General features: G+C 41.2%; 4 protein-coding genes across 4 annotated transcripts; 3 read left to right on the top strand and 1 right to left on the bottom strand.

Annotated features, from left to right (window-relative positions):
• The first annotated feature begins 110 nt into the window (after positions 1 to 110).
• hcls1 (hematopoietic cell-specific Lyn substrate 1) lies at positions 111 to 6945 on the top strand. The gene is made up of 16 exons (XM_030046120.1): positions 111 to 184; positions 1010 to 1093; positions 1228 to 1301; positions 2623 to 2752; positions 3296 to 3406; positions 3511 to 3565; positions 3663 to 3773; positions 4143 to 4253; positions 4345 to 4455; positions 4538 to 4593; positions 4680 to 4749; positions 4904 to 5052; positions 5359 to 5493; positions 5701 to 5869; positions 5943 to 6011; positions 6479 to 6945. The coding sequence occupies exons 2-16, from the start codon at positions 1010 to 1012 to the stop codon at positions 6610 to 6612; spliced, it is 1569 nt and encodes a 522-aa protein (XP_029901980.1). The 5' UTR covers positions 111 to 184; the 3' UTR covers positions 6613 to 6945.
• A 34-nt stretch (positions 6946 to 6979) lies between these two features.
• On the bottom strand, positions 6980 to 9032 carry llph (LLP homolog, long-term synaptic facilitation factor). Its single transcript, XM_030046122.1, has 3 exons — positions 8891 to 9032; positions 8260 to 8485; positions 6980 to 7596 (listed from the first exon to the last, which is right to left on the bottom strand). Exons 2-3 carry the CDS (start codon positions 8471 to 8473, stop codon positions 7436 to 7438), a joined length of 375 nt encoding a protein of 124 aa, XP_029901982.1. The 5' UTR covers positions 8474 to 8485; positions 8891 to 9032; the 3' UTR covers positions 6980 to 7435.
• Positions 8550 to 12249, top strand: pex26 (peroxisomal biogenesis factor 26). The gene is made up of 6 exons (XM_030046121.1): positions 8550 to 8565; positions 9140 to 9435; positions 10057 to 10197; positions 11380 to 11705; positions 11813 to 11950; positions 12054 to 12249. The coding sequence occupies exons 2-6, from the start codon at positions 9227 to 9229 to the stop codon at positions 12164 to 12166; spliced, it is 927 nt and encodes a 308-aa protein (XP_029901981.1). The 5' UTR covers positions 8550 to 8565; positions 9140 to 9226; the 3' UTR covers positions 12167 to 12249.
• Positions 12250 to 13117: 868 nt separating this feature from the next.
• usp18 (ubiquitin specific peptidase 18) lies at positions 13118 to 18927 on the top strand. Its single transcript, XM_030045975.1, has 10 exons — positions 13118 to 13264; positions 13791 to 13887; positions 14181 to 14323; positions 14442 to 14521; positions 14610 to 14744; positions 14841 to 14936; positions 15009 to 15173; positions 15253 to 15384; positions 16052 to 16095; positions 18342 to 18927. The coding sequence occupies exons 1-10, from the start codon at positions 13186 to 13188 to the stop codon at positions 18412 to 18414; spliced, it is 1044 nt and encodes a 347-aa protein (XP_029901835.1). The 5' UTR covers positions 13118 to 13185; the 3' UTR covers positions 18415 to 18927.
• Positions 18928 to 19746: the final 819 nt, after the last annotated feature.

Here is a 19746-nt window from a genome sequence, read left to right on the forward strand (position 1 = left end):
ATCGAGAATTTAAGTGTCATTTATTAATTGAAGAGGCATATGATGATCAATTATTTACATAAACGGTCGTTCACGTGTGCTACATTGTCGTCTCGTCCTCCTCGTGCGCGCGCCGTCGATGAAGAGCGGACTGCTGTCTGATCTTCTCCAGACACGGATATAGCAGCTGTATTTATTACTAAAGGTAATGGTGTTTTCTTCAAACTAGCCTACATACTTTCTGAGTATATTCTGTTCATCTTGCGTTAGTTTCAGGAAAAAGCTAAATTCGGAAGTTGTCGAACTGTTTGTAAAGCAGCTATGGTGATTTTTTTTTAGCCAATACTTGAGTTTTCAAACTCAACAACTGCACTAAATCACGTGAAGTCCATATATATATATATATATATATATATATATATATATATATATATAGGGCCTATATATACACATATATAATTCTAACATTATGAAGTATTTGTCATTTAGTAAATATGCAACCTCAGTCTGTCCAGTATTACCACTTGTACTACTTTTCTGTCGTTGCTAGATACATTCATACTATTCGTAATGATTTTAATAATAATTCATAATTTCTTTATATATAGCTGCCTCAAGAAAAACAGAATAATATCAGTGTTTCACAGAGGGTTTGAAGATCATATAATTCTACCAAGTGAACATTGTTTCTCTTCTGTGTTTCATTACTCCTTCATGATATATGGCCCTAAACTATGTTTCGTTATGGGGAAATGAAGTTCAGCGCTGCAAATAGCTCAACTTCCTTTTTGTGACTTCAGCAAAAGGTGGTCAGGGCTTGTGGCTTCACATTATTTTTTGTTTCCATCTCTATTTTGCAGCTCATATGTGTGTGTTCGTGGAATACAGTAGTTTTAATTATGTCCAACAAAAGCATAAAGGTCCTTGCACTTAAATAATCCCATGCCTTGCTCATGCAGGTCATTGGTTGCACTTACACAGTCTGTTATGTGTAGCTGTCCTGAATGGCTCAGAGTGTTTGTTTCAGCAGATGTGGAAGTCAGTGGTGGGCCACAATGTCAACGTGAAGGTAGCTGCAGAGGGGGACGACTGGGAGACGGACCCTGACTTTGAGGTATGCCTCTAGGAGCGTGGATCACTACAAAGGACATACGTCTGGGCACAAATACTCCTGTTTTAATTATTATCTCCACTGCACCAGCCCCTGTTTCAGAGTGATTTGTTTTCAGCCTAGGTTTTGTGTTTCAGAATGATGTGACGGAGCAGGAGCAGAGGTGGGGGGCCAAGACCATTGAGGGCTCAGGGCGTAAAGAGCACATCAGGTGACCGAGACGCACAGGACACACCTCTATGATGCTGCGTCTGCAGATAAATAATTGAACTTGTTAGATGTTGAACACTGATGTAGCAAAACACAAGTAACAGAGAACAAAGTTGAGAGACGGCGCAGTGTAGTAACAGGAAAAGGAAGTGATAACTGAGCACAAGCTGTCAAGCAGCAAGTCTCTCCTAATATGGGTAAGTATGGGATGATGACAGCGAGGCCTAAACCACCAGGCTGGCTCACTGCTGACATGCACTGTTTGTAAGAGCACACTTATGCATTTTTAGACTCTATGCGATGTGTGTGTGTGTGTGTGTGTGTGTGTGTGTGTGTGTGTGTGTGTGTGTTTTTGTGAGTCAACATGCTACCATTTTTTCTTGTTTTTGCTGACCAAATATGAGCTATGTGATGTGATTAACTTTGAGCACTGACTACCAATATGATTACATATGTTTATATTTACAGTTTTAACATACTGCAATATTCCTGCGAGAGATACCAAAAAACAGCATGTTTACTGTTACATTCACAAAAAAAATTATAGATGTTAATCAGATCAGATTGCCTCTTCCCATCTAATTTGTAATATAATTGATTTCAGAATCTTCAAGCTATCAGTGATACTTAATTTAGATTACACAGATACATAATACACAGACACTTAAAACACTTGACCCAAAGGCCGATATATAACTGTCACTTTTGCCATATAACACAAAGGTACAGTTTATTTAATGTAGATAGTTTTTAACACTTTGCAGAGGCTTGCCCCTCCGTCACTGAGACAGTTCATAATGCAGAAGGATCGCAGCAGCAGGGCAACAAGGGCAGCTACCAGAAGGGACTGTGTTGTACAATCCAAACGCATTTGGAGCCACTCACTAAAAGAACAGTCAACTTATTGAATTAAGAGAGAGCACTAATTACCTAACCTTTGAAAATAAACTTAAGATGTGGCGTAAAGCAAATCAAACTTGCCATTGTGAGTAATCATACTACCTCATCTCTGGCGCTGCCTGTACACGCTGACATTGATTATATATCTCTGTTATTTCTGTAATGAATGCAGTGTATTGTATTGTATGGTATTGTAGTGTAGTGCTTGTTGAAGCATTGTGTTGACATTAAGTTACTAATTTGTTATAACCTGCCAGCACATTTACATTAACGTGGAAATGGAAATGTTCATTAATATGCATTGTCCCTGGTGAGTGAGAATGTAAATAAATAAATGAATAAGAGTACTTTACAGGTCAGTGATGGTATTTACATCAGTATGTATGTATCCTTGCATTCTTGACCCCTGCATGACCTTTCAGTGTTGCAGAGCTCAGGCAGACGGTCTCTGCTGAACATGAGCAGGTGAAGACCAAGGAACAGGCCCAGGCTCCCAAAGCCTCCTACGGCTATGGAGGGAAGTTTGGAGTGGAGAAGGACCGCATGGACAAGGTTGACCAGTCAAAATCATTCATATCCTAAACATGCTGGGATGTTTTTTTCATAAACCTGGTTGTTATTTGCTTTGTCCCAGAGGAATATCCGCAGATCTTCTCTTTTTCATTTTTACCCCTTGTTCAAGATCTATCTTATATCGGCTGTAATGGATTAGTCTAAGGGCTGGGCAATATGGCAAAAATTAAATATCACCATATCTTCGACTGAGTTTTTCAGTGTTGCTGCTATATGATATTGTAGGGATTGCTGCTTTCATAGGATATTATTGATAAGCAATCAAAGTAGTGTGTATATGATGACAAAGCAGGAAGAGGCAAATAATAAACATCTAGAACAGTCTAATAAGTTCAGAAAATTTCTTCCCGTGACTGTAATGTAGCCTGTAAAAACAGGAAAAGACAAGCCTCATGCCATATCACAATATTTTGATATCCAAAATCCCAAACCATAGTAAGTCTCATCTCATGATGTCAGTAAAATATAAACACATGGCCTTGCCCTACTTATTCTGCTCTTCAACATGTCTCTGCTACCCAGGTGGCCAAGGGGCATGACTATGTGGCTCAGGTCGAACAGCATTCTTCCCAGACAGACGCTGCAAAAGGCTTTGGTGGGAAATTTGGTGTTCAGAAAGACCGCGTTGATAAGGTAAGAAGACAATTCTACCACTTTACCAGTGCTTAAGTCTTGAGGTGCTGGTGGTGTAGACATCTGCAAGCCTTATAATGCCCTGTGTTGTGTTACTTGTGCAGTCTGCCATGGGTTTTGAATACAAGGGGGATATGGCACAGCATACATCTCAGAAAGGTAGGCCATCAATTCAGCTTCAAAAAAGCAAGTTGCACCATAACCGCCCATCATCTTATGCCATGCAGTGTGTTTCTTACAATGCACATGGTTTTAGATTACTCAAAGGGATTTGGAGGGAAGTACGGGGTGGAGAAAGACAAGGTGGACAAGGCTGCCTTGGGCTACGAATACAAAGGAGAGACGGAGAAGCACCAGTCACAGAAAGGTGAGACAATGGCAGAGCATCAGTCTTGACGCTGCTGGCCTCACAATATTGCATGTTACAGTCACATCAACTTTATTGGTACAAGCTGATGTCAGGCTGATGGCTTTACAGCAATGCAGCATCCTCTGTCCTAAGACCCTCACATCAGACAAGGACAGACTCCTTTAAAAATACTTTAAGTGGGAGAAAAATAGGGAAAACCTTTAGTTACAGCCAACAGAGGAGCGATCCCTTTCCCAGATTGTGGAATGGATGTTATGAAAGCACAGAAAACAACACAAGTCACAGAATACAACACTGAAACTGGATAACAAAATGTTAATGCACTTATAACATATATGTAGTTATTTAATTTTCTATGCTCACCAGATTACTCAAAGGGATTTGGAGGGAAGTACGGGGTGGAGAAAGACAAGGTGGACAAGGCCGCCTTGGGCTACGAATACAAAGGAGAGACGGAGAAGCACCAGTCACAGAAAGGTGAGACAGCGGCACAGCATTAGTCAGTCTTGATGCTACTGATCGCATGTTGCATTTATTTTACTGTCTGCGTTCGCTCATCTTTCACCAGATTACTCAAAGGGATTTGGGGGCAGGTATGGTGTCGAGAAGGACAAAGTAGATAAAGCTGCGTTGGGCTATGATTATAGGGGCGAGACGGAGAAACACGAGTCACAAAAAGGTGAGGAAACAACCGCAAGTTTACACCATCGTATATGTTATGTGATTTATGAAAAACTCACCCCACTTATCTCTGTTTTCAGATTATTCAAAAGGTTTTGGGGGTCGTTATGGCGTACAGGAAGACCGCATGGATAAGGTAGGAATGAAAAACTAATGATGGTCAATGAGAATGACTTCCCTTCACTTTCCTCACTAAGCTGATCCCCCTCCTGCTGAAAACAGAGTGCAGCTGCCTTCACAGACATGGACTCCCCTACCTCTGCTTATGAGAAGACACAGCCACTGGAGGCTTGTAAGTTTACACTTTTTTTTCCATCACAGTCACAGCTGCTATGCTGTTGAGCAATTTACCTCAAGAGAGTTTAATTGTTTCCTTTTTTGAGATGACTGGCAGTGAGTTGGAAAACACTGCAAATGAACTGTATCTTTTGTATCTGTGCACGCAGCAAGCGCAGGTGCAGGCAAGCTGAAGGCACGGTTTGAGAGCATGGCCAAGGCTTCAGACGAAGACAACAGGAAGAGAGCAGAAGAGGAGAAAGCAAGGAGGCAAGCCCGAGAGAAGAGAGAGCAGGAGGAGGCCAGACGCAGACAGCAGGTAACACACACACAATGCTTTAAATATATACAACTAACTGTGTAATCCAGATTTATGTGTGAGCACTGGAGATTCATAACCTTTTGAGCTCTGATTTCCCCTAAATTTCCCCTTGAGTAGCCCAAAAATGAAGTATTCAAAACCCAACATATCATTGTTTTATGGCTCCACAGCCAATAGAAATTATCTAGATGTATTGTGCATCATTTTATACATTTCCCTGTAATTCAGCAGGATATATTTGGTGTCTTTAGAAACCTTGGGATCACTCTAATTTCTTGTTTTGTTCTGCTGTGTTTCCTGCAGGAGGAGAGCAACAGAGAAGAAAGGTCTTGTCCCCCACCTGTTCCAGATGCGGCTCCAGAGTTCAACACGCCTCCGCCAGAAATCCATCGGCCTTTACCTAAAATACCACAAGAAGTGCCTGAACCAGAGGCAAAGGTGCACCAAGCCGATTTAGCTAAATTTCTGTCATAACTGTGGTTAAAAATGGAAATCATTCCATTCATCTGTTTAACTACTGCCACTCATTGTACCGCATTTCTTCCCTGGGCTAGAGAGTTTCGTGGAAATCAGCTCATCTCCAAAAAGTTGGAGAAGCAGATGTGGAGAGATCGTGTAACCAAAGATTTTCTGTGATTTCTCCAGGAGGAACCAGACTACGAGGAGCCACCATGCTTACCCCCACGCTCAGAAGACTTCCTGGAGCTGGAGCCAGACGAAGACCAGCCACCCCCGCTGCCAGGGAGAGCGCCCGAGGAGGAGGAGGAAGATGAGGGAGAGTACGAAGACATCGATGCACCACCTCCTGAATCAGGTTAGTCAGCGAGCAGGGCTTGACTTTGCCCTGTGACATATAAAATGCTCATGGTGTGTGTTTTCTTCTACAGCTGTGGAAAACGACTATGAAGACCTGTCTAGTGGCCAGATGGCAGTAGCAATTTATGACTACCAGGGAGGTATGTAAAAAAATTTTTTTTTACAGCAAACAAGAATCAATACCAAGGAATCAAGTCAACACAAAATTTTGATAATGATACCAATACTAGTGTTTGTAAAAATGTTACAATTCTAACGTGGCATTCTTCATGTAACGTTGCCTATATATTTAAATACATTGAACGTTTGTCTGTTTTAGCTTCTTTTAAATCCCTTCTCGCAATGTCATTGTACAGGGTAGCTTTTCAATAGTGAACATGCTCTATAGTTGGGTTCTCTGTATTTGTGTGTATGTTTAACTTGGATAATGTAGGATTTTACTTGGTTTTATTATTTTGCTGGTGGTATCAAATCTGATATCGAGAATCGTGGAATTTCACTGGTATTGGTATCAGCTACCAAAATTCTAGCACTGTGATTTGTGACATCCCTCGTGTTTATCTGTCAACGTTTGTGAGACAAATCCTTTGGTCTGCTCTTCCTGCAGAGGCAGACGACGAGATCTCCTTCGACCCAGATGATGTCATCACCAACATAGAGATGGTGGATGAAGGCTGGTGGAGGGGGCAGTGTCATGGCCGCGTCGGTCTGTTCCCAGCTGCCTTTGTCAAGATGTTGTAATGAGTTTCATTGCCAGGTTGTTCTTGTGATGGTACAACAGCCGAGAGACTTCTTTTGATCCGGGAACTCTTTTCACAAAACTCATTTATACAATATCAAGTCTCATACACTGAGCCTGTCTGCAGGAGGAACAGCATAGTATTGGAAAATAAAAAACACCTATTTATGCCAAATAGTTTTTGATCATAATTCAAATACTTTTTGCACCATGTCATATTTGCTTTAGGGTATGCATCCATGGCAATGAAAATCTCAAAACAAAATGCTGATCTATGAATATACTTTTGTGCAATCACCATCAGTAAATCCATATTGATAGCAAGGGCTTGCACTTTATGTCTTCAATGAACTGACTGGAGTCAATAAATTACTTTTCTGTATCCTTTGTATGTTTTATTACAGTCCATTATTCATCACTGATAACCTAGAGTGGTAAGCAACCAAATACGTACAAACTCACAAAAATATAGCGGAACAAAACAAGGCATGGGACTGTAAATGCCGGTTTCCCTCTGAAAACCCTTTGATTTAATTTGTTGCAAAGAATACACATGAATCAACCTGCTCTGCAGCGTGTACGTCTGATTTCCTTGTGACTCATTTTGTTCAATAAGAACATTTACCTGCAATGAAATACGGTACAATAACAGGTTCTGTGATATAACCATGAAGAAAATGTGACCATCCACTGACCAGGAAGGGATTCAAAAGCAGCAAGTCCACATTAATCATGTATCCACTACAGGAAGACATGACTTGATCCCAGGCCCCTGTGTCACACAAGTTCTGAAGGCAAAGTTTAAGTCCTTCGGTTTCTACTGTTTTACCAGGCAATGCCCTTCTTCTTTGTGTGGCCTTTTTTCTTTGCCATCCGTTTGCCTTTCAGTTTCTTGGCCTGCCGCTGGCTCATCCATACGGGGTACTGCCCGTGCTCATCCAACTTAGTTTTCGTGTTGCGCTTGCTGTCCATGTCCATTTTCCCATCTGCAATACATAACACAAAATTAAATTAATATGATTTAGTCGCCTTTGTGTAGTTAACACCCTTGGCATGTACTGTCAGAGGGCCAGTAGGTGCAGCAGTATACTGATCCTTCATGTGCAGAAATGTGATTAAGTTTCCTGAGGTTCTGTCAATTCATTGACACATAATGTAATTCCTGAGCAGCCCTGGCTGCACACTCGCAAACAGTAGGCTCTATTTTGCCATACGGAGCAAACCAATCAGCCTAGCACAACTAAACACACCTGGCAAATCTACAAAATTGAATGTAGTGGGTCTCAAATTATATTTTTGTCCTTAGCAGGATATCAAATCTAAATATTCACCTCTGTACTAGTTACATTTAGCCTTCAAACACCCTGTGGCAGCTGCTTTCCTAGTGTCACACTGCAGAGTTATAATCTAATTCTTAAGGAAGGCAGATCTGAATGAGCTTAACTTACACGTGCAAGACTTCTGACTTGATTATGAGCAAATAGAAGTAATCCTAGCAAATTACTATAATTTTATATTCTGTTAGGAACAGTCTACCTTATGCTCTGGCAGCTTTAAAAGGAAAGTCGTAATAAAAGCAGGTGAACTTTATTGTGACAGTGACAGCTGCTGAGTTTTATTGGCTGGGATGCGTTCAGGTGCTCACTGACCCTCAGCCTCTGCGTCCTCCATCTCAGCATCCTGCTTCTTGACCTTGTCGGACGGCACTACAGTGGCGATCTCCTGGATGTCGCTCATGGTCACTTCTCCTTTGCCGTCCAGGGCCAGAGCCTGTTTGAGACGGGCCAGCTCCTTGGGCGCGTTTTTCTTCCTCTTCTCCGCACGCATCTTTCGCTTCCATTTGCTTCGCAGACTTTTTGCCATTTTGAGGTTTTGCTGAGAAAAGCACAACACACCAATCCAAGTTTAACTGTGTTTGTAACTTCAACTTTGACTGTATCTCGGTAGGTAGTTAGGTAGGTACATACAACCATAGCAATCGTAGCAATCTAAAACAGGCATTCTACCTGAAAACTGTGCCTGGCTAACTTTACTTTTTTTTTTTTTTTTGCTAAATTAGGTGTCACAAAGTTCTTGTAATGTCACATCACATGTCTTTAATCCAAACAGCAGCACTTCTAGCAGGCTATCAGATAGCTAAGTTAGCTTGTTGGCTATCTAGCCGCTTTTCCACTCTACATTTCTCTTCATAACAGTCACCTCTCCGCTAATTTAACCTGCTGTGTAACAACAGACAGCTAGAAAAAATCAACAATGACAAAATATTCAGCCGTAACTTACATGTAATTACTTAAGTCGCTGAAAATCACCGTGGAAGACAGAGAGGCACAAGGCACACGTGTTTACAAGTGGTGGAAAAAAAAAAACGATGACGTACGCTCCAAAAAACTCGAAGATGATTGGCTGGTTCAGTCAACCCCGAAGATCACGGCATCTGATTGGTAGCCCCTGCAAATCCAGGAAGCCCGACACATCGTAAACAAAACAGTGAACCCACATTATGCACTTTGCTTTTTATTTTGCACTCAGCAGCGTTGTCTGTAGAAGCCGCGGGACGTAAAGCAGCCTATATCGTCGTTGCTCTCAGCTGGCCTCTCTCCAGTAAAAGGTAAAGTTATGATGAGCTCTTCAGCCTCCCTGGCTCCTGCTCGCAGCCTCGGCTCGGTGCGCCACAGCCCGCCGCTGTCCTCCAGTTTAGCACACACACTGAGCCTGTTGGACTCCGCTGCGGAGCGACTGGTGCTGCACAGGGACTTCCAGGCAGCTTTCGACGCCTGTGACAGAGGCCTGGAGGCTCTGGCCAGCGTGGAGCAAGAGGACAGCAGGTAAGTGACTGACAGGCTGCATGTGACGCCACTCCGACATTGTTACTCCCCTCTGGGGCTAAAGTCATCTCTGTGTTCCCAGGGGCCTCTGGGTCCAGATTTATATGGCACATATTGGGAAAATGACAAAGGATCCTGTATCCCGCACTTCCACATTTGTGTTCTCCAAGTGTTCTCTCTGTTGACAAGAGCCTATGTTCCTACCTGATGTTCCCCAGCTCTGAAAAAGATGTTCCCCAGCTCTGTATTCAGGAGGATGACGTTTGCCGTTTTTTTTTTCTTACAGAATATTTAACTGGATAACATAGGATGCTGGGAACTTAGAACCCTGGGAAAATAGGCCCTTAGGAACCTAGGACCCTGGGAACATAGAAACTTAGGACACTGGGAACATGGGACCCTGAAAACATAGGACGTTAGGATCTTTGCACACCGGAAGCATAGGACCCTGGGAAAATAGGACCCTAGGAATCTAGGAACATAGGAACTTAGGACACTGGGAACGTGGGAACTTAGGACCCATACCAATAGGCTCACATTTGCCTGATTGCTTTGTTCATCACTTGTTGACTGAAGACTGTTTGTACGTTTATGTCTGACTCGACCCTCTTCTGTCCCTAGGTGTGGAGAGTTTAAGGCAGCCCTCTGCATTTTAGGGATTCAAGCCCTGGCTGAACTGAATCAGTGGCATGGGGTACTGTCTTGGATCCTTCAGCATTATGAGCGCCAGGAGGAAATACCTGCTAAGATAATGCAGATGTGGTGAGGAGGAACTTGCTTATGGCTCACATGTCTTGCACACCAACAGCAGGCACACACTGCAGATATCAGCAGAGTGACTTCAGGCTGAGTGGGACATTGAAGCTAAGCTATTTGCAGTTGTCTCATCAGATTTAAATTCAGAAATCAAATTCAAATTCAAAATCAGATTCTTCAGATGTCTTTTTTAGGCTCCCGTTATCTGTTCAACTCAGCCAGCCAGTATTAGATGAAGTGGAGCATGGCAGTTCAGGTAAACTGGGACAGTGTGTTAAAATGAAAACAGTAGCACAGAGCAAATGTTATATGAATACTTATGTGACAAAGATAATGAAATTCTATGAATTACCTTTGAACGAGATGACTAAATCTATAAATACGTTTATCAACAGGCCTAAAGACCACATTTGTGTGGTAGCTCACATCTTAAATGAATGACAGAGAAGATGGCACCCACACAGCAACAGAAGGGACTGAGGGAGAAAGAGTGAAGTGACCAGGGAATAAATGCACAAGGGGAGAAAAGAGTGAAAGGAGTCAGGTGATAGTTTGGACAATAAGCAGGACGTGGAATAGGGACAGATCCCTAAACTTTGATTTTTGGCTCAGGCTTGGCATGTCCAATAATCTACACTGCAGAGAACTGTGAAGGAAAGGGTTCAATCATATGTCTGGGAAAAAATAACCTGTCATCAGAAGAAGTTGCTTTTAATTTAATATTCATTTCATCTTTTGAATGCAATGAATTTCAGTCACTTTCCATTTTTGAATTTTTCTCTTCCAGACACTTTCTGGCTTTTAAATGCAACAAATCCTCTACATTTATATACTGTCGTCAGTGCATGTAATTTGGATGTACTGAATCATATCAATCAAACTTTTAAAAAATGCACCTGCATTAAACTGTATTTTAATCATCAATCAAACATATATTCTCCCACTTGACCTGAAAGTTCCAATTCTGCTAATAAAAATGTCAGACGGTGTTGAAAGAAACATGACTTATTTTAAACTAAATGTTTCAAATTGATTTCACCATAGCAAGGTTTAGTATTGACCTATGTAAGCAAAAAAAGTCCATCACTCAGGTTTGACTCAATGTCAGGGCCTAGAGAGCGACTTGCCAATCTGTTTTCCATTTTGAAAATGAATTATTCCTGCGTTCATTTTCTCTCATTTTGGCAGCATACTTCTCTACACCAAAGTGGGCGAACAAGCCATGATGCAGGAGGCAGCCAGAGTTTGGCTGCACTGCCCGTCCAACAGCAGGTTGGCAGGGTACGGGACGGTGGCAGAGCTCTACCTGCTGCACGTCCTCGTGCCTCTGGGTCACATGGACGAGGCACGGGAGTTAATTCTCGGTGAGGTTGGAAGTGGCGCGTTCACAGAGGACCAGAGGCAGGTAGCGCTGGATGTTGTCGAGGAAAAACAACGTCAAAATCAGGAGCCGCCTCCAGATCCCAGCCGCAGCCCGAGCCCTGAAAACACAGCACACAGAGCTTCACCTCGAGGTCACAGATTTCAGTTCATCCCTCATGACATGCCCTGTAATGAGCCTCATAGTTAAAAATAAATAAAATCACCTGTATTTCTGAGTATGTTTATTTGCGTTGTACAGGTGCTGTGATCCAGAGACTTGAAGCCATGCTGAGGCTTTTGTATAGAAGACTGTCGATCAGCGTTGGCTCATTCCCTCTGCGGAGAGTCTTTCTGGCTGTTGTCCTTCTCTACATGCTTCTTGTTCGAATAGATCCAGGTTGGCCAAACTACATGATGTCTTCTCAGCACCAGATTCGTTTAAGAATGAAATATGTGGTTGGAAATTAATCAGTGCATTGTTCCCTGTTTCTTATTCACAGCATTTCCCTCTTCGTTCGTCTGGATTTCCAAACTTCTTGAGCTGCTGAAGCAGATGTGGAACACCATGTTTGCACCGTACTATCGGGCACTTGCTCAGAGCAAAGGACTGTAAATCTTTTTCTGTCCATCTGTTTTGATTCATTGTTCAGTGTATTTGATTGCAAGTAAAGAGTCCATCATTAACTGATGGTTTATGAGAAAATTTATCATGGTCTTTTTAACTTTATTGTCTTTGTCACTTTGAAAAATGTTATGTATGTAATGTATGTAATTCCAATTCCAGTCCAAACAGTAAAGTGAATAAGTCTATCTCTTCCTAAACTAGTGTCCATAGACTCAAAACTTATGTCTTAAAGATGCAAATATGGTATTGCCCCATAGACGGTAAATAGGGGACTGATTTTCATTGACACTGACAGCAGCTTTGTGGGAGTTACTCATATTTACTGGACTGGACTGTAAAAATATTAAATTGCTTGGTTGAGTTTTAGGCTACTGACAGGTTGACACTGAGGTTAGATACATCAGCATTTGACTTAAATCTGGCACCAAAAACGCACTGACATTTGAAGCAGGAGTTATGTTCTGTGCAGAAACGTATGTGCTCGAGAAAAAAAAAGAGGGAAATATTAATTAACCTGAATCATACACTTCGATAATTGTTCACCATGTAATCTAAAGAAAAACGACACAATTTAAATAAACTGCAACTCCCTGTAGGAATATTGTAGGCTATATTGTGACAGCATCGCCATTATTATAATATTATCAATAATTAAGTTGAGTAGGCTATAAGACCCGCCCACTGAATGTTAAAGTGACATCACAGGGGTTAAAAAACAAAACAAAAACAAAGTTGACAGCGACATCAGTCCCAGTAAATGAACATACGGCAGTTTATTCCAATGCCGGATGTTTTACATATTTGTTCTGTTTATGACCGTGTTATTAAAAAGGTCTGCGCCTGCCCACTCGGTAGGTTTCGATTCCTGCATGGTTTCGTTATCAGACTCAGCTGAGTGGAAAACGAAAGTGCGCTGAGGCTGATGCTGCGGAGCCGTCCAGCCCGAAGTGTACAGGCTGCTTCTTGACTTTTTCTGTGTCAAATACGGGAGACGATTGATTATTGCGATGTGTGCAAGCCGCTGGATGGCAGACAGAGGCGGCAGATTGCTCTCCTTCGTCGACTACATGTTCTTCAGCTCTTCAGGTAATTTACTGATTTTGAAGCATGTACCTTACAATGGAGGCTAAGTTTGCACTGATGTGTACAACAAAGATTTCCCATCTGTTTTCTGTAAAGGAACCCGGAGGGGCATGGGTTAAACCACAGTCACCCAGTTTATGAGATACTAGCCCGGGGATCCCCATTTGTATTTAATGTTGCTCTTTAAGGCTGATTACAAATTATAAGTGTACTATGGTAGCTTTGTAATTGGAGAGAAATGAAACTCTGATCAGAACTGTGTTCTCACTTTTTAACATTCTTTCACTCACTGAGCTGTCCTCTTGTGAGGGAAATAACAGTGAAATGTGACTACTGCTCATTTTGCTGTGGACCCCTGGAGGTCTGGAGGTCCTGGGACCCCGCTTTGAATCGCTGTTCTTGAGATTATACAGCACCTAGAGCGATCTGCTCAAGGCCCACTATAATCACATTTTGTGTTTGGCAACAAAATTTGACAAAAAAAAACAAACATTTTTTTTTAGACTTGTGCCTCTGTGGTATTTTACAGGTGTGAGAGGTCTCATGAACGATGGTTTGTCCTGTTGCGTGAACACGTTGCTGCAGTGCTTCTCTGCCACCTGGGAGCTAACAGAGCTACTAAACAGGTAAGTCCTGTGACCCTCACCTGGATCACTGTCCACACGTTTATGAATCTGAATTATTAGTCAGTGAGGCTGTGTGTAAACCTCGGAGCACCAGTTTAGGTGATTGCCCTTCAGTTGAAGCATGGCATGGTCCTGTATTGGTTAAGAAACCATTTTGAAACCCTTAAAAAACAGTCAGATAACCTAAAAATGCACAGCACTGTTTCCTGAAAAGTTGACGTTTAGGAGACAGAAGGTTCAGCCAGCAGTTCCTGTGGAGGTGAATAATTTTGATTAATATCATATTTTACCAGGTGGAAGCCAGTTGATATTCAAGAGGCCAATCATAATGTCCCTCTGCAGCTACAGAAAGCTCTTAGGGCCATGCAGAGTGACCAGATCCAGCCTGCTCCTCATCACGACTTCCTGCACTGTTTGGACAGAAACCGCATTCGGCGTATGAGTAACCAACTATCTACATGCTCAAGACATACCGGTGCTCAGTGTCACCTTGTGTGTTTTTACCTCAACTAGGTTTAACCCACACTCTGTGACATTAATGTTTTGTTTTGCAGTTAATACACAACATGACGCTGAAGAGGTCTTCCTCCGCATTCTGAACCGCATACAGCAGCAGATGGATAACGAAGTCCTGGTTGGTCTTTAATCCCCGTTTTTTTGTTTTTTGTTTTTTTTGGGGGGGTCTTCAAATGCACTGACTACATTTACCTGTTCTCCTCTAGGCTGGTGACATCCAGAATCTGTTCAAGATTTCAGTGGAGACACACCTTCAGTGTTCAGAGTGCTCCTCTGTTCAGTCTATGGCGAGCTACCTACTCAACCTACCTCTGCATATAAGAGAGGGCCACAATTCTTTGGTTAGCTTGTAAAATGTCGAATCTTTGACATAACTGGTCCCCTGCATTCATTTTTTTCTTCTTCAGCACCACTTCTAACATGTTAACTTTTTTCAGGATGGTTGCATTACATCTTTCTTTGAGCCTCAGGAGCTAAGGGGCAGAAACAGCTGCCTTTGTGCATGGTGTGGAAAAAGAACCCCGTCTAAGCAGGTGAGGACTGGTTTTAATGTCGTCCAGAATAAGTACCGACTAACATGCTCAATCTTCTCTTTGGTCTTTCAGGGTTGCAAGCTTGTCTCCCTGCCGCCTGTTTTGTGTGTGCAACTGCACCGATTTCGCAGTGATTGTGGCTACACCCGCAAACTTGATTGCACAGTTACATTTCCAGAAACCTTTGACTTTTTGGAGAACCTGAAAGAAGAGGCATTCTCACGGGACTTTGTCAAGGTACTTCATACGCTATTTAAAGGAGTATACCCAAAGATTGCACAGTGCCTGATTTAAAGGTTGTTATCTGTTCTTTCAGGGGGACTGCAAATATGTTTTGTATGCAGTGGTAGTGCATTCTGGCAGTGCAGTGTTTGGACACTACACAGCCTATGTTCGTCCCAAAGGGAGCCATGGCTGGTATTATGCAAATGACAGCCATGTACAAGAGGTGGGTCCAGAGCAAAAATATTTCAAATTGAACTTGTTAAAGCCAGCGTTAACTGATAGATAAACATGAAAACTCATATAGATTCCTTTCCCAAAGCTTCGAAGAGATTTTTCTTCAAAGTTTTATATCAGCGATGCAGGTTGTGAAGTTAGTGCCTGAAATGTATGACACCATTTCTTTGGTTTATACTTTAAGGTGGTATTTCGCTTTTGTAAAACAGTTTAGCTTGCTTTTCAGTGCACACTTCTATAGGAGATGGAGCAGTCAGAGTCGGCTCCATCACTTCTATCTATCGTCAATATTAGTATTCAGACCTTTTTGAACAGCAAACAAAACTTGACAAAGTAGAATCTGGTTACAATGAAATATTAATCCCTGGGTCTGTTTTGCCATAGTGCATGTATTTGTGTTACAGGTATGAATTCTAGACAAAGTTGTTTTTCTTTACAACAAAAAAAAGGGTCTGTGTCTTCCTTAGGAAGCACAGGCAGTCAGTATTGTAGATCCCTCATGAACTGTTATGGAGTCTATCAAAGTTACATATTCCCTTGAAGATTCCTCAGCAGAGACAAAAAAAATGTTAAAGCAGTATTTTTTTATATAAATGTTTTCTTTTGTGTGTATCTATGTGATTAATTTGGACTGTGATTTGCATGTCATCATTCAGGCCACCTGGGAGAAGGTACAATCAACATATGGAGGAAGATACAGGTAAAATGCTAAATATTTGAAATATTATTGAGTTATTTTGAAAATATGACATTATTTCAACTGCACTGAGTTGAAGCTCGCCTTGCATCAATTACTGACTACACCATGGTCCAGCCCCAAACCCTAACCATCCAAAAATTCTCAACTGAATTTGTTGAATCTCAGATCCCTATTAGATAAAATGTTCATTTTTAATTGATTTTCTGTTCCTCACAGCAACATGGTTAAGGCCCAGCAAATGTAGGCAACTTACTGAACTATGACCTCCAAACTAAAATACTGTATAATTACAGTCTAAACCCTTATTTTTAACCCTTATTTCTGATTCTTATTGATGTTTTCTGATATTATTTCCTGTTTTAGACATGATCATTTTGGTAGGTGGTTTCAGCATTCATATTGACAAGCCCTCCAATGGTTTTGCCTCTGACTTGTTAGATATTACAGACTTTTAATTTAACTCGGTATGCACTGGGCCCCATGCATGACTGTGGACACACCCTAGACCTAGTTTTTACACTGGGCCTGTCTCTAAGCCACATTAACATGGAAGATTTTATCTCAGATCACAGATGCATTCCTTTACACACGGTCTTGCAGTCTGGTTTCCCACTGCAAAAGTGTACCACTTGTGCTTGCATACTCATTGATCTTTCTGCTTTCATCAGCTTTTATGAGATTCGGTCAAAGTTGGTTGAATTTCTCTCACACTGATGATATGGTTAATAGCTTTTAATGACCTTTGTCTACCTACGCTGAATGCTGTAACTCCTTTAAAACCAGGCCAGTTCCCACAGTTACGATTTGGCAAGAATATTCAAAAATCAATCATTTGAGATTGTATCCCAAATGTAGTATACTTCTTGTCCTCCACATAAGTTCTCCACATATGATTCCAACTAGACTAGACTAAAAGAGCTAATGGAAACCATTTGCCCTCATATTCCGAGTGCTGTAAATGGGTTACTATCCTCTGGCTCTGTTCCTTCATACTTGAAACGGAATGCTTATTGAGCCTCCATTGAAAAAGCCTAGATTCTTGAATCCTCTGCTATCTCCAAATGACCATTTCTGTCAAAAGTGCCATAAATTGTGAATTAGGAATTAACCGACCACATGAGCAAATGTGATTCCAATCTGGGTTTTGTGCAAAGTTTAGCACAGAGACTACCTTGTTAAGACTGACAAATGATCTTTTAGCAGTGGATGCTGGTTAAAGTTGGATTCTGGTAGTTACTTAGTGCTGCTTTCAGCCCAGTTAATCAAAACATTTTAATTAGTTAGTTTTAAGAAACAGAGAGTCAATGTCTCTTGATCTACCACAATGTATTTCTCATTGTGGTAGATTTGTTGCCCCAGGTAACTCCTCCACCTCCCATACTAAAACTGACCGTGGAGTGCATCAGGGCTCCATTCTGGTTCTCTTGTTATTCGCTATCTATACATTACCCTTTGACATTTTGTAGACATGATGTTTTTTTCTATTGTCGCACTGATGATACGTAACACATATACCTTTAAAATCCAATGACAAAAGGCTTGTCTGAATGATATCCAAATCATTCAGTTTTCTTAAGTAAGGACAAGTCTGCATTTTTTTTTTTTTTTTTTTTAATGTTCTTTGAGGAAAAACCTAATGAGCAAATCAAAATGATCGAAAATTTGGGACATCTGAGAACTAACATCAAACATCAAACTATCAAAATGTGGAAGTATTAAATCTAAATCGTTAAGTCTTGCTTTCTCTTAAATTATATTTAAAGTTAGATCAGTTCTCCCTGTTATGACACAAAGTTGCTTTTTTCTTCTTTGCTTTTATTTGTCTCATTTATAAAACTCTCTCCTTCAGTTGACTTGCATTGCATTGCATAGTAAACTGCATTGTTGTTAGTTAATTTTAACAGTTTATTAATTACATTAAAGTCTTAAAAGGCTTCACCCACCTAATCTGGGAGCTCTTATTTCCTTACTTGTCAGAATGTAGTTTGAGATCTTTGTCCCTGCTGTCCATTCCTCAGTCCCATTTAAAGACAAGGGGCTTTTGGCATCAGGACTCTTTACTTGAGGAAATCTGTGTGTCTTCTTTAAAATATGAGTTGAAAACTCACCATATGTATGAACTGTATTCCATGTTCAATCGTTGTTTTTTTAAATACTTTTTTCTATCCTAACTCTGGGAGGCTCTTCAACTTTAACTTTGTTTTAAATAGTGCAGTATAAATACAGTGTATTGTTATTATTTACAGAGACACAGCATACATGTTAATGTACAGAAGAAGTGCAAAAGAAGAGGAAGAGCAACCCCACTGTTCAGGCTGACTGGATGGATGAAGACGTGTAATTGTTAAAATCAGGGACCATGATGCACTACACCTTCAACATGGCGAACATATTAATAATTCATAGGAATAAATTGATCAAGTATATTTTTATTGAATGTAAATGGTGATATGATGTTATGGATTTTAAGCTTGAAACATTTTCTTATCTTACTGCTCATATAGAGACTTTTAACACCAACAGAACTGTGAGAGGTTTGATGTTTGTTTCTTCCTGCCATAGGTCACTAGGTGGTGCTAAAGCAAATGTTTTGGTGCTCAAAACGTTGATGCGTTTTTTTTTTTTTTTTTTTTTTTTTGAGACCACACACATTGTGAATGCACTGTATGATACTAGGGGTTGGTTTTAAGAGAATGCTTAGCTTAGATGTTCGCTGTTTGAGGGGAAATACCTGCAAAAGGCCTTAGTGTTCATTTTCCTGACACTCAATATGACTCACTTTTGCGGAACAATGAAGTCATTTTTTCACTTGAGCTTCCAAAATAATAATAAAAAAAAATACCCCCTGCAGCAACTGACACTGCTTTTAAGTATTGCATTTGCTTTTAAGTATTGCATTTCTTCACAAGATTTCTTTTCTTATGATTGACCTTAATAATTTTCTTTGATGTTTTGGCGATATTTTGCCCTCCCTCTCTCTTCCCATCAGTGCACCAACAGCGCTGATGCTGACGATTACCTGTATGTTCTATATTTGTCATGACAATGCGGTGAGAAAACCACCTTGGGATTCTGGGTCAGGACAGATAAAAAGACTTTTTGGCCTGCACTCCCAACCACAGTGAATGTATGCTTGGTAGGCTGTTTGCAGAGCTTCAGAAGTTCCCAGTGCCTTCGCCAAGAATTGGGGGACCATGTGAAATGGTGCCTATGTGCTGCTCGGCTCTGACAGAATGGAACATGTCTGCACAGTGCCACAGGCAGTGGGCCTCATGCTTAGTCATCCTGCTGCCATGTAGCCCGAGCACAGCCTTCTATATAGTGGTATCTCCCACCCACAGTCAGCACAGCGCCAGGGCTAGATGTATACGATATGTACACTGGCGGTAATGCGGGTGTGTGGGTGGAAGGGGTGCTGAACCTGGCAATGCTAGATTCAGCTCTCTGCATGTGAGTGGAGACCATGGTTATGATGATTAGGCTAGATTTCACATTTAACTTGTGACATGAGATCACTTTATTCCCCCGTCTCTTATTACTTTAGCTCACACAAGAAGAAATTAAAAGTTGATACTGGAAAGAATAACACTATGGGCTGTTGAGATACACACAGAGAGACTATGTGCTTTTTAAACTGGAGTGTTAAAATGA

The sequence above is a fragment of the Myripristis murdjan genome, chromosome 23 (genome assembly GCF_902150065.1).
Source record: "Myripristis murdjan chromosome 23, fMyrMur1.1, whole genome shotgun sequence".
Lineage (NCBI taxonomy): Eukaryota > Metazoa > Chordata > Actinopteri > Holocentriformes > Holocentridae > Myripristis > Myripristis murdjan.

Coding starts and splice junctions, on each gene's coding strand:
- pex26 (XM_030046121.1), top strand. CDS start 9,227: ATGATGAGCTCTTCAGCCTCCCTGGCTCCTGCTCGCAGCCTCGGCTCG. Junction 9,436..10,056: donor GTGGAGCAAGAGGACAGCAG/GTAAGTGACTGA, acceptor TTCTGTCCCTAG/GTGTGGAGAGTTTAAGGCAG. Junction 10,198..11,379: donor GCTAAGATAATGCAGATGTG/GTGAGGAGGAAC, acceptor TCATTTTGGCAG/CATACTTCTCTACACCAAAG.
- usp18 (XM_030045975.1), top strand. CDS start 13,186: ATGTGTGCAAGCCGCTGGATGGCAGACAGAGGCGGCAGATTGCTCTCC. Junction 14,324..14,441: donor GGACAGAAACCGCATTCGGC/GTATGAGTAACC, acceptor TTTGTTTTGCAG/TTAATACACAACATGACGCT. Junction 14,522..14,609: donor AGATGGATAACGAAGTCCTG/GTTGGTCTTTAA, acceptor GTTCTCCTCTAG/GCTGGTGACATCCAGAATCT.
- llph (XM_030046122.1), bottom strand. CDS start 8,473: ATGGCAAAAAGTCTGCGAAGCAAATGGAAGCGAAAGATGCGTGCGGAG. Junction 7,597..8,259: donor GGAGGACGCAGAGGCTGAGG/GTCAGTGAGCAC, acceptor TATGTATTGCAG/ATGGGAAAATGGACATGGAC.
- hcls1 (XM_030046120.1), top strand. CDS start 1,010: ATGTGGAAGTCAGTGGTGGGCCACAATGTCAACGTGAAGGTAGCTGCA. Junction 2,753..3,295: donor AGAAGGACCGCATGGACAAG/GTTGACCAGTCA, acceptor TCTGCTACCCAG/GTGGCCAAGGGGCATGACTA. Junction 3,774..4,142: donor GAAGCACCAGTCACAGAAAG/GTGAGACAATGG, acceptor TATGCTCACCAG/ATTACTCAAAGGGATTTGGA.